The sequence below is a fragment of the Oreochromis niloticus genome, unplaced genomic scaffold (assembly GCF_001858045.2).
Source record: "Oreochromis niloticus isolate F11D_XX unplaced genomic scaffold, O_niloticus_UMD_NMBU tig00006606_pilon_6612427-7070595, whole genome shotgun sequence".
Classification (NCBI taxonomy): domain Eukaryota; kingdom Metazoa; phylum Chordata; class Actinopteri; order Cichliformes; family Cichlidae; genus Oreochromis; species Oreochromis niloticus.
Genome location: NW_020328083.1, coordinates 25,767 through 39,620, shown reverse-complemented (window position 1 = coordinate 39,620; position 13,854 = coordinate 25,767). Strand labels below are relative to the sequence as shown.

The window sequence follows — 13,854 nt, the reverse complement described above, 5'->3', positions numbered from 1 at the left end:
TGCCAGCAACTTCAATAAATGCTTTGATGAAATGATAATTAATGCAATGATAAAGATGATGGTTATGTAAAATAATCCCTATAATTCCACAAACCAAAATCAAGTTCTAACAACACATTTATTATTTTATATGCAATATAAATCATGATATTCTTTTGTTGATTTTATGTTTCTATTTGTCTCCTAACTGGATATTTTTCTGTGAACAGTTCCCAATATGCCCACTGTGAATCTGCAGCACAGCTGGTCTCAGATATTCACTGGTGAGACAATCACTCTCAGATGTGAGATTCAGGGAGGTGAAGGAAAGGTGTGGAAATATGAATGGACAGCACCCAACACAAACAGCCCTCCAACATCCAGTGAATACAGGATCAGCAGAGTTTCAGTGTCCCACAGTGGAGACTACAGATGTCGGGGTAGCAGTGACTATCTCTTAACAGGATGGAGTGATGCCTTCACACTGACAGTTTCATGTGAGTTGGACCATGATTCATGCTGACATTTCATGTTTTCATGTTTACATCTGTCTTAACAGCAAAACTCCAACAATGATCCAGCTGTCTGCAGGCAGCTCAGGACAACAGTTTTTCTCACTGTGCAAACAGAAAGTAGAGACACCATGGAGGCTCTTAAAATATCAGCAGTTTAACCATCATGTTGTGTTCTGGTCAAATGAAACTGAATTGAAAGTTTTTTCTCTGGAAAATTTAGTTTATTTGATCAGATTGACCTAAGATTCTATAACTTTGTCCACAACAAGGATTTCAACAGACACAAAAAGCTGCATTAATTTTGTGTTTTTATTCAACATGTGTACACTCTTTGTGTTTCTGATCAAAAATGTTTGATTATTACAAATGGATGGAGTAGACAACAAGACAATGCACACACACACACACACACACACCTTGAGTTCCCCAGCAACCACTGCAGGAAGAGCGTCTCTCTCATGGGAACAACTTTGTTGGCAATTCTCACCGACAGCTGCAACATTGTTTCATCAGCACTGAACGTTTCTCATAACTGTGGTGTTTGTTGCTTATTTGAGGATCATGATCACATATTTGTCACCACACTGCTGAGGAGGAGAGATGCCAGGAAACTGACAGTGAGATGCATTAGAGGAGGAAGTGTCAGAAGCTGAAGATGACATGGATATAATCCAGACCCAGAAATGACAAATGAGGATGAATTCAGTGATGAAGAGGATGGTCATGATGAGGCTGCTTTAACATTCTAGTCACAAGATGGGAAACTGTCCCCACCTGAAATTCAAGATGGGCTTTCAGCTGAAAAAGCCACCAGGATGATTACAGGGACAATTTTTCAGGCCATCATGTCACTCCAGAAGTTTTACATGTTGTTGTGGGTGATTAACTTTGACAACTGTGAAACAAAACCAGGGCGCTGTCGACAAGACAAATCTGCAGTGATCAGAGAAATTTGGGACAATGTGTGGAGCAGCAGCCACTCATCCATATCCCAAGTCTAAACGTGACAGTGGATGTGCGTCTGGTTGCTTTATGGGATGCTGCCCTTTCAAACAGTATATGCCAAACAAGCTGTCTAAATATGGCATAAAGATTTGGGCACCATGTGATGCCAGGACAAGTTATACCTGGAACATGCAGGTTTATACTGGGAAACCTGCAGACGGTGTTGCTGAAAAGAACCAAGTGAAGTATGAGGATCTGAAGATGATTGGAGGTCTCAGTGACATAAGATGATAATTTCTTCATCTCCTACGCTCTTGGTCAGGAGCTTTGTGTCAGAAGCAAGTTTAACTTTGGGATCGTTTCCTCTACAAACAAATGAAATGTGCCTCATCAGTTTGACCAGCAACACCACAGGTGTTACTTTGTGACTGTATATACATTTGAAATGGTTTCAAAACAAATGTTCTTGGTAACTTTGACCTAAATGAGTCTGTGATAAACAGCATATTATCCTTGATCTGATTATTTATTATAGTCAAAATAACCTGGAAATTATGTTTTTCACAACTCAAAGTTACATAAAAAAGATTAAGAAACAAACAGACCACAAATAACAGATGTTCAAAAACTGTAATGTTCACAAGAACTTAAGTTGATAAAAAGACAAAACACAACAAGTGGTGATAATAAATCTATTATTATAGTTTTTATGTTATTATGATTTGTATGATGAATCTTGTTTAACAGAAAATGAACACAACATGAGGGTTAAAGAGGAACGTACAGAGATGACAGTTTGATAAGAGAATCAAAAATCAGTGAAATATTTACTTTGTTAAACAGTCCAATGTGTCACATGCAGGATGACTAATTTCTGTTTGTGTTTGTAGATAAATTACTCTGTGAATGTTTAAAGTGTGATCTGTACTGTAAGAAACTTATTCGTGGTGACAATTGAATGTTTTACCTATTTTGTTTCTTCAACAGCAAGTAAACCCAGAGCCACTCTGACAGCACAAAGTTCAATCATACCAGCAGGGGGCAGTGTGACACTGAGCTGCTCTGTGGAGGGCTCTGCTGGCTGGAAGTTTGACTGGTTCAGACGTGATTCAGTCTCTTCTAAAGCTCAGCTCATGAGAGGAAATGAAGCAAACAGAGTTATTAGTGTCTCACAAGGAGGTCTGTACCACTGCAGAGGAGGGAGAGGAGATCCAGTTTACTACACAGAGGACAGCCAGTCAGTCAAGATTGGGAAAAATGGTGAGTTTAACATGAAGTCAAATAAATTCCTGATTAAGGAGACAAATGAAGAACAAATGTATTAACATTTTTGACATTCATAGAGTGGAGTGATATCATCCTAGCAGTGTTGGGACTAACGTGTTATTAAGTAACGCGTTACAGTAACTACGTTATTATTGTGGTAACGAGCACGGTAACTAGTTATTATGCCAAAACCAGGAACGCGTTACTCGTTACTGGGATTTAGATAGGCTCGTTACTCGTTACTTCGTGTGGTGGATATCGCGGAGCTTCCGCAGATTCAATAACATTAGCAAGTGGTGGAAGCCAGCAGGTGGATGAAGGAAAAGGGAGGCAAGAGGAGAGACCCGAAGCGGCCGCCGGTCCGCGTGTCAGGTGAACTGAACTTCAGGTAAGAAGTTATGACCTGCAGTCTATCGGAGTCAGATATAAACCAAGTTTAGGTGGAGTTTATTTTCGGTATGCTGACATTTTCGTACTGGGTGCTAGCTAGCATGACGGAGTTTCTATACAGCTGGGTGGGTGCTATGTTACTGATGTTGAACTTTATTTTGTTCATACGTTAATTATTAGAGTTGCCAACTGTCCTGTAAAAAACAGAATCGTCTCGTATTCAGAGAAAATATTACGCGTTTCGTACTGAGGTGAAAAGGAACACAGTTTGTCCCGGACTTCAGCTACAATGAAAAAGACACAAAGCTGAAGCTGCACAGCTGCCTCTTCTTCTCTCATTCTCTCCTCTCCTGTTTCTACTTCAATCACGAAACTGATCAATGATCAGCTGATCGGCTTTTCTCTCTTGTTTATTTATCGCCCACTTTGCGCCAGAAAGAGGAAACCAGCGGATGTCGCGTTAAACAACAGCAGCACGTTTAAGCTTGATCAGCTGTTGTTAGAATTTATTTAATATTAATTTCTAGTATCAGCTGATGTTTGCTGGAGCCACAGCTGTAAAGCTGCTGGTCATGATATCGGTTTGGTTATCTGGTGAGAGGGAAACATGCAGATGAAACCAGGAGATGTCCTTACTGAATCATCAGAGCTGAACAGGTGATGTAGAAACAGGTTTACCTTTTAGGTGACATGAATGAGTTGAAGGGAAGTTATGAACTGTTTCTGAGAGACAAATAACACCAGCATCCTTTTCTACGTAGCTGACAGCTGGTAACTGTGCAGGGGCGGGTCTAGCAAAGTGTTGCCAGGGGGCCAGGTAGGGCATTAACAGGGAAAGGGGGGCACAAAGAAATACTTTTCTTTCTTATTCTCATTTAAAATGTCTAGCTTTTAAAAAAATAATTATCTGAGTCTTACAACAAACAATTGATAGATTGATACATATATACCATCAGAACAGTGTACATCACTGTCACAACAGTGTTTATTTTCATTCAAAGGCTTTATGATTTTTCCTATAATGGCGGGCCGGTCTCTAGTCAAAATGCCCGGGACGATTTTTTTTGTCCCAGTCCAGCTCTGTATGCAGCTCATCTGCAGTCTGGTGTTGCCTACATCTTCCTATTCAGAAGGCAGAATTTCCAAGTTCTGAGTACAATCAAAAGCAACACGACTGCAGTTTTTGTGTTGGATGTAAAAAGCAGGCTAGAATCATGGCGGCGGTCAACGACGGTCCAGGCGTGGGATTTCTCTCGTGGAAATGTGCACATTATTTTTTCCTTTCTATTGGTAGGTGGCACAGTGCACTTGTGGCAAGTAAGCAAGCTAGAAGACTGGCAGTCTGGCTGGGTATCCAGTTACGGAAGCAACACATTAACAAGAGAATTCTGAGTAAAACCAAAGTTACTTTCCCTAGTAACTAGTTACTTTGAAAGTAACGAGTAACTTGAAGTAACTGAGTTACTTTTTTAGAGAAGTAACTAGTAATGTAACTAAGTTACTAATTTAAAGTAACTTACCCAACACTGCATCCCAGTGACGCTATCATGTAAGATTTTTCATCCAGATTATCTGGATAAGTTCTCTCAAGTTTTTAATCAGTCAGTTAGTTCTGTCAGCCTTCCAACAAACAGAAAGCCGAAACTGTTTTATTTTTCTGATTTAAATTTTTGGGGAAATTTTGCCATGAAGGAAAGAATCACTTATTGAAATCCAAATATTAGAAATTTGTTGAATTTTTCTTTTTTCATGTTAATTTTTGTTATTCTTCTTATACACAGTTCTTCCTGAAGCAAGTGGCAATCTGATGTTTATCTTTTCCTGTAAACTCAACAGCAAGTAAACCCAGAGCCACACTGACAGCACAAAGTTCAGTCATACCAGCAGGGGGCAGTGTGACACTGAGCTGCTCTGTGGAGGGCTCTGCTGGCTGGAAGTTTGACTGGTTCAGACGTGATTCACAGTTTTCTGGAGCTCAGAAAATAGGAGCTGGAACATCAGAGCACACTATCAGTATTTCAGAAGGAGGCATCTATTACTGCAGAGGAGGGAGAGGAGATCCAGTTTTCTCCACAGAGGACAGTGCTCCAGTTACAATTCAGAAACAAGGTGAGGGTTAAGTTTTGTTGTGAACTAAAACAAACTTAAGATTTTATTAAAGTACGACTTTCTAACTATATTTTTTTTAAATCTGTTTTTGTTTACTGTTGATTTGTTTTAAAATATTTGTGTTGATTTGTTTGTTGAACAGTTTTGGCTGCTGTGAAACTGCAGCACAGCTGGTCTCAGATATTCACTGGTGAGACAATCACTCTCAGATGTGAGATTCAGGGAGGTGAAGGAAAGGTGTGGAAATATGAATGGACAGCACCCAACACAAACAGCCCTCCAACATCCAGTGAATACAGGATCAGCAGAGTTTCAGTGTCCCACAGTGGAGACTACAGATGTCGGGGTAGCAGTGACTATCTCTTAACAGGATGGAGTGATGCCTTCAGACTGACAGTTTCATGTGAGTTGGACCATGATTCATGCTGACATTTAATGTTTAATGTTTACATCTGTCTTAACAGGAAAACTCCAACAATGATCCAGCTGTCTGCAGGCAGCTCAGGACAACAGTTTTTCTCACTGTGCAAACAGAAAGAGGATGTTAAAATATAATTGATAACATCCTCAATTGAGGATGTTAAAATGTAAAATCATTAGCATTCAACAGAGAATGATGTAACCCTCATTTAGGTTGAAGGAAGGACAACACTCAGTGTATAAATGCTCAATCAACAATCTCTTTATTCCATATAATTCTTATTATTCCATACAACACTTTTGAGCATAAACCATCCGGAGGGGAGATGAGTGCGGGAGGGTGTCCGCCTGACGTCAACGTGTCTGAGCGTTTCTCACATTCTTATAGCTTCAGCCCCCCTCCAAAATCATAAAACCAAAACATCCACATTCTTTCTCTCTCTCAGTGAGTGTACGTTTTGACCTTGGCTTCTTGTGCAGTATGTTCTGTTCTTTTCTAATCAGACAAATAAGGTGATGAGTCTTTGAAAACAGTTTTTCTTATAACTCAGCAGTATAATGCATCATAAAACAATATCATTTATTCACAATAAATCAGCAGGCTAATGTAATACAAATCAGTTTAATAACTGTAATAGTTATCACCTTCTTCTAAGTCAGGAGAATAATGCAAACTAAAACTACATAATGATTTCACAATCTTTAATTAGGGGTATAATGTAGCATAAGATAATATAACAATCTCACACTGCTTATTGTAAATGAACTTCTCTGATTTGGATCACTTAAACTTACCTCTAAAAGCAGCTTTACCTGCTAAAATGAACACTAGTGTATAACAGTGCAGTAAATTACACCATACACAATGTAAAATAGACCATAGCAACCCTCCTTTAGTAAGGCAAAATTATGAAAAATAATAATACAATAAAATGGCAGGTTTTAGTATTCAGACAAAACAAAACCACAGCAAGTTACCAACTGTGCATGAATCCCCACATACAGTGTAAATCGTCAGTTATAGGAACAACCGGCACAAATACACCGTATGTTGCAGGCCTGTACTGATGCTGGAGAACGTAGCAATCCAATAAGATCTTCATCTTCAGTCTCTGCAGTCAAAGAGCAAAACAATAAATTGAACCTCAGTACCTTGTGAAAATGTGCAACACTCACCAGATTAGTCCAGCTAACAGGTTGTCTTCAGCTCCTCGAGAAGCACCCAGCGTTCAGAATACAGCAGCACAGAGATGATGAAGGTGCGTAATCTCCACGTGGTCCACAGATATTTCAAATATTTGTTTTCCTTTCCCACATTGCCAGAGGTACTCTGAGCGACTCAGGCACTCAGAGTGACTATCTGGAGTCCGTCTGTCATTATCCAGTCTGGTAACGATCCTCTGCAACTTCTTAAGTAGAGCAGGGCGATGTGACCGAAACTATTTATCACAATATACATTTGACAATTTGCGATAACGATATAACTGACGATATAATTGACACTAGACAAAATACTTTACAACTCCACAACTTTATTAGTGCAAAAAAAACCATCAGTGTATTTTCACTTAAACAAGCAGCTGTTTTTTATGTGCATTAAAGTTATAAAAAAATTAACAGTCCAAATGCAAATTCCTCGCTGACAGTTTAACCAAAAGGCATTTCCAGTGGAAATTGGCCGACATATCCTCAGCATAACCATGTATAATATCCACAAAACTTAAAAAGAGGTTATACACACACAATACGGTAATATTATGTTGAAGCACAGTACGTATCACTCCACGAGGTTCCTGCCTACGATAGCCGTAATGCTCCGACAATCCATCAAGCGGTGCGGCTTCGTAGCTTAGCAAAGTCGTACTGAAACATTTGACAGATTTTCGAGCACCGTGTACCACATAAAATCGGTTTGAGGTCAGTAAACACAACCAGAATTCATGGCACACGGGATTATAAGGGGCACTGTCGATTTTCAGAAAAATCAAAGGATTGATTCTAAATGTGTCATATTTTCCCAAAAAACTCGGTAATAACGACGGCCCGCTAGCATGCTCTACCAAAAATAGTGCTTCGTTGTGTATCTGACGGACGAAAGCTAAACCAGTTCCACACCACTGAAGTTGCAGCATTTTTACAAACCAATTCTGGTTCATCCATTTCATTCAACGATCCACTTTCACTCTTCTCGTTCTCCGTCACCGCCATGTGCGTATGAAAACAATGGCACTGCGCATGCGCGTATTAACCATATTCTAATGCGGTATTTAATTTTATTATCGTTGCCCAACATTATACCGGTATTACCGTGAACGGTATGATATGGCCCAGCCCTATTCTTAAGTTCCACAAAGTTAACAAAACAGCAGTCTACAGTAGTCCTTATTAGCAGCTGGGTTAGCCTCACTCTAACTAAATACTTACACCTGCTGCAGAAAACAAAATGCAGTCCTGCAGCTTCACACTGAAACATTACCCTGTCTTACCAATTTGCTTACAATCACAAACTGAGATTTTTTTCTTGATGAAAAGTCTAAACTCAGTTTTTGGAAATACATCAAAACAAGCTAACTTTGTCATTGCACGCAGCACCGCCCTCAATGCCATGCTATGTCTCAATTCAGGAGCTGCATCCTTTAGAGGCTGCGTTTGAAGGCCGATTGTGTCACAGCCTGGGAACGAAGGCTGTCAGAGTTTGAAGGCTGCTCCAAATGTGTCCTTTATTTCCCTGAATTTTAAGACTGGGTCGAGTGTATCCTTCGTGGCCCAACCTATCCCAGAATTCATAGCGCGGCTCGACAAATTCCAGTTTCCAACAATGGCTGCATCTACTTAGTTGTAATATTACTCTTATTACTCTTTTTGATACTTTAATAATTAAATTATTTTTCGCAATATTTCTATAATACTATAAACATATGCACCAATGGCTCATTTGATTATTTCCATATTTACAACAAGTTATTTCAACTGGTTTGATTCTGGTTTGATTCTTTTGTTCTTTGTCTAAACTGAACTGCAGATAAGCCAAAGGCCAAACTGAGAGCTGATAACACAGCTGTTCCAGTAGGGGGCAGTGTGACCCTGACCTGCTCTGTGAACCCATCATCATCATCTGGATGGAAATACTACTGGTACAGAGATGAGAAATCCTCTGAAGCCCTGACCACACAAGATGCAGTTTTCCACTCAAATGGACAAATCAGTGTCTCACAGGAAGGACTCTACAGGTGCAGAGGAGGAAGAGGAAACCCAGTTTACTACACAGAGGACAGCCAGTCAGTCAGGATTGGGAAAACTGGTGAGTTTAACATGAAGTCAAATTCCTGATTAAGGAGTAAGATGAAGAACAAAAGGCATTAACATTTATGACCTTCATGTGTTTTTATTGTACTTTCTTGAACATTAACAGTGTCAAACAGGCCTGTTGTGACTCTGTATCCAAACTGGTCTGAGATATACAGAGGAGAGACGATCACTGTCAGATGTGAGATCCATGGAGGAGACACTGAGTGGGATTATGAGTGGGAAACAAACAGCATGATAAAAGCTCCAAATCAAAATGAATACAGGATTAGATCTGCTTCATCATCCAACAGTGGAAACTATCGCTGTAAGGGCAGAATGAAAAGTTCACAGCATAAAACAACAGAGTGGAGTGATTCAGTCACACTGACAGTTTCTGACAGTAAGTAGAGTCATAGTTCATTTAACCTGGAAATAGAAACAGTTTGTAAAAATGTGTTTTTATTAGTACAAGTTGAGATATTTGACATGTTTAGATAGTGTCACTCTTAAATAGGGATGGCATGGCACCGGTTCTGACATAAACGGTAGTAACCAGACCGAAAAGCAGCGCACATTTCGGTGCTTTATTTCGGTGCTTTTTTTTTTTTTTCCTGAGCCAATTCTAGCCAATCATTTTACGTTTCCGAGGATAGTAGGCGGGGCCAGGTACGTACGTTCTTTTAGAGCAGAGCTACAGATTAAAAATGCCCAAGGCGAAGCGGTCAAAAGTCTGGCTGTACTTCACAGCAAAAGATGCAAACTCAGCAGCCTGCAACAAGTGCTTTAAGCTGATACTGTGATACTGTCAAAGGAGGTAACACCTCAAATCTGATGAAACACCTGGCAATGCATAGCGTTTTTTTTTAAAGCAGAGAAATGCGCCGTGTTTGATAGCTTGCTGCGAGACCTCACACCGTGCACATCTACTGCGGGTGTGGTGCCTGTTATCGGACCCGGAGTTAGCAACATCCCCCAAAAACCCGAAGAGTAGAGTCCTGGCCCCTAGCCCTGTCAGCGTAGCAGAAATGATGAGGATGATGATGGCAGCAGCAGCCGTTCTTCTCTGCGTGAGTAGCTTAATGTTGTTCGTGTGTAATTAACGTTGAGTACGCTAACCACGTTATTACATTAATGCATGTAAGGTGAACTAGCAAACACCGTCGTAGTTAAATGTGGCTGTCTTCTTGTTTGATGGCAGATGCTCCCTTCACCCTGGCCAAAAAGGCTAAAATGACCAAAGAAAAAGTGGAAAACAGTTAAACATGAGAGGTTTTTGGACCAATTTTGTGTTCTCCATTCTTTAAGCACCGGTTTGAGCACCGTTTAAGCACCAGCACCGTTTCAAAAGTACCGGTTTGGCACCGGTATCGGATAAAACCTAAACGATATCCATCCCTACTCTTAAAGTTCATCATAAATATTTGTGAGTCAACATTTTAGTGACATTGAATTCAGAGTTAAGAGACGAAACATTGAGAGAAAATCTTTGTTGAACAGATAAACCCCGTCCTGTCCTCACTGTGTCTCCATCATGGCTGAGTCCTGGAGCCTCAGTAACTCTGAACTGTGAGGTTGAACATCCGTCTGCAGGATGGAGCTTCTACTGGTATAAAGCTGTTCCTGATCTATCAGAGAAATCCTCCAGTTATGAGCTGCTACCTGATGGCAGTGGGACTGCACAGGACTCCTACATCATTCATGGACAGACACACACAGCAGGATATGTGTGCAGAGCTGGAAGAGGAGACCCAGAGTATCACACTGATCACAGTCAACCAAAGTTTCTCTGGTCTGCAGGTCAGTTTGATTCTCTTTAATAAGTTGTGTCTTGTTTTCTAATTCTAGTTTTATAATCCTAACATCTGTGATCTTTGTCTCTTCACTGCATGTTGTTTCCAGATGTTCATTCAGCAGCGTCTCTCACAGTGAGTCCTGACAGAGTGCAACACTTCACCTCTGACTCTGTCTCACTGACCTGTGAGGGAAACTTCACTGAGTGGAGAGTGAGGAAGTTCTCTGAGGACGGCCGACTGTACTCTGACTGTAGGAGAATGACTGGATCCACATGTAACATCAATACATCAAAGTCAGATACTGCAGTGTACTGGTGTGAGTCTGGATCAGGAGAGTTCAGCAGTGCAGTCAACATCACTGTACAGAGTATGTTATTATACATTTACTTCTTGGATTTTAATGATTTAAACGTCACATGAACATCTGTCCCAGTTTTGCTGTATGTGAAGTAATTTATGTGGGGAAAATATTACACATACAGCAGTTTTTAAATACACAAGATCAGATCTTCATGATGAAAAACATTTGTACAATCTGTTCTTATTATTGTTTGTCAGCTTTTTCTAAAAGTGTGCACCAGCTGAAGTGACTGAAACAATTGTGTGTGATTGTGTCACAGATGATGGTAATGGTCCTATCCTGGTGAGTCCTGTTCATCCTGTGACTGAGGGAGCTTCTGTTAGTCTGAGCTGCAGTTTGAGAACACAAAAAATACTTTCCAATGTGTTTTTCTATCACAATGACAAACTTATTCAAAATGATACCCGAGGGGAGCTGAAGATCTCTGCAGTGTCAAAGTCTGATGAAGGTTTCTACAAGTGTCAGTACTCAGGAAGAGAGTCAGCACAGAGCTGGATGTCAGTTAAAGGTGAGCAGGATCAAAACAGTTGATGGAGTTTTGTTTTAAGGCTTGAAGTGAACTGGTTCAATTTTCTGAGACCTTTCATGAAATTGTCATGAAATATGAATTATAAAGTTTAATAATAATTAATTGCTATTTGTGGTTACAGTAACTGTGTCAGGAGCTGACAGCTCTTCATCTCCTGTGTGGTTGATGGTTGGACTGGTTTGTGGAGTCTCTCTCATTATTATTCTCCTGCTCTTGTTGTATCGCTGCAGACAGTCCAAGTGTAAGAGCCTCTTTTCTGTTATTATTATTCATATTTCATTAGGAATCTTTCAGGGTTAGTAAACTAAATGACAACTTTATTGCAGAACTTAAATTGGATTTGTACTGAGTTTTTTTTTTAAGTTGGAAACCACATTTCTACAAATCTTAGGAAAACAAACTATGAGGAAAGATGTGAGAAAAAGCAAAGGTGTCACAGTCTGGCTGAAGCAGACTGTATGTGTTTGCAAGAGAGGACTCAAACGCAGACCAAAAACTGAACGTGACGTGGATTTAACAAAAAACAAGCCATTTATTGAGGCTAGGAAACAAGGTACAAACAAAGGGCATAGGTGAAACTAAACAATAACCTAAACTGGGTGAACTAAAACTAAACATGAAAAAACCTTAAACATGGTGAACTGACATGGATACCTGAGATTGTGATGTGGATGAGCAGACGACCTGACAAGGAATGACTGAAAACACACGGACTAAATACACACAGGAGGCTGAGGGAAGTGGGAACACATGGGGAAACAGCTGACACACATGAACATAGCGACGTCACAAGGGGAGAGTAAAACTAAACACATTGAACATAGGAACACAGGACCCCTTCAACATAAAACAGGAAACATAATGAGACACAGACATGACAACCTGAACTTGACAACATAAGACTCACAGACATGAAACACATGAAGGGCAAGGGAGACTTCACAGGGGTTGGAAGACACAAGGGGAATCTAATAACAAATGAACTAGAAAACCTAATGAGCTTAACCATATACTATAAACATCAAAATAAACTAAAACTCAAAACACTGGGTCATAAGACCCAGGATCGTGACAAAAGAAAAACTGAGGCAGTTTATAAAACACAGGATAATGAGACTGAGTACAAACTGAGTAACAGGTGTGAACTCAGCTGGTGATAACCAACACCTCTTTTCCATTAGTACCTACTCAGATCGACTGGTTTTCCATCACGCTCAAGTACCACCTAATGTGCGTGGTCATCGTCTTAGTGACAAGGCCGAGCATCCCATGTCACAATGTATGTGTCACAGATGATACAACAAAGGTGAACATCATGGCGATGATATACCTGCTGCTCGGTCTGTGGCTTTCTAAAGACTCGGGGACCACTGTGTTGCTTGTGTAGCCATTTCTGGGTTGCCAGGTTTCAAAAATGGCGTTTTTGTATCAACAAGAAGCTCTCGTAACTCATCACGTGATGCCACTGACCAGTCAATCGGCATGTACGCTACTGACGTCACATTTTGGGATCACCTCGGATCACTTGGAACTCCGGCTGAGTAAGTACTAAAATAGTTCTATGATCTGATGGAAAACCCTGAAAACTGTGTTTTAGTTACTAATGGAAAACAGGTTAACAGAATGACACAAGATACAGGGGAGAATAAAACAGGATATGACTCACACTGAGACCTCGAGTAAGACACATGAGACCGTAGACAATCAAAGCCCTAATGTCAACAATATAAAAAAGATAAAACTATGAAACCAAGAATGATCAAAAATATTAAACCAGAGAATCCAAAACATCAAAACCCGGGTCAACCATTCAGGGACCTTGAAGGAAGCACAGGCAGGAAGATACCTGCTACACATTGTTGCCTGTCTCCCTACTGCCCCCTGCAGCTGATCCTAGGACACTTGTCTTCCCCCATCTGGTCTTTCCAGATCTTCATTAACCTGATGTAGGTTCAGTTTGTGCTCTGTAGTTTTTATTAAAATCCAGTTGGACAAACATGGTAAATGGACTAATTCTTATATAGCGCTTTTCTACTCTCCCGGAGTACTCAAAGCGCTCTATACAACATGCCTCATTCACCCATTCATACAAGCACTTCTAAACTCAAGTATAAACTAAGCTACATTCACACTCCGATGAACGCATCGAAGAGCAACTTGGGGTTAGTATCTTGCCCAAGGATATCTGGCATGTAGACTGGTGAAGCCAAGGATGGAACCACCAACCTTCCGATCAGTAGCTGATCTGCTCTACCGGAT

General features: G+C 40.4%; 1 protein-coding gene and 1 long non-coding RNA gene across 2 annotated transcripts; both read left to right on the top strand.

The window, feature by feature from the left end:
• Positions 1-2,684: 2,684 nt before the first annotated feature.
• Positions 2,685-5,406, top strand: LOC109199668 (uncharacterized). Its single transcript, XR_002059978.2, has 3 exons — positions 2,685-2,699; positions 4,932-5,204; positions 5,347-5,406. It is a non-coding gene; the product is annotated as an uncharacterized LOC109199668 (long non-coding RNA).
• A 136-nt stretch (positions 5,407-5,542) lies between these two features.
• Positions 5,543-9,363, top strand: LOC109199660 (Fc receptor-like protein 4). Its single transcript, XM_019354989.2, has 4 exons — positions 5,543-5,550; positions 6,804-6,883; positions 8,647-8,925; positions 9,037-9,363. Exons 1-4 carry the CDS (start codon positions 5,543-5,545, stop codon positions 9,318-9,320), a joined length of 651 nt encoding a protein of 216 aa, XP_019210534.1. The 3' UTR covers positions 9,321-9,363.
• The last annotated feature ends 4,491 nt before the right edge of the window (positions 9,364-13,854 follow it).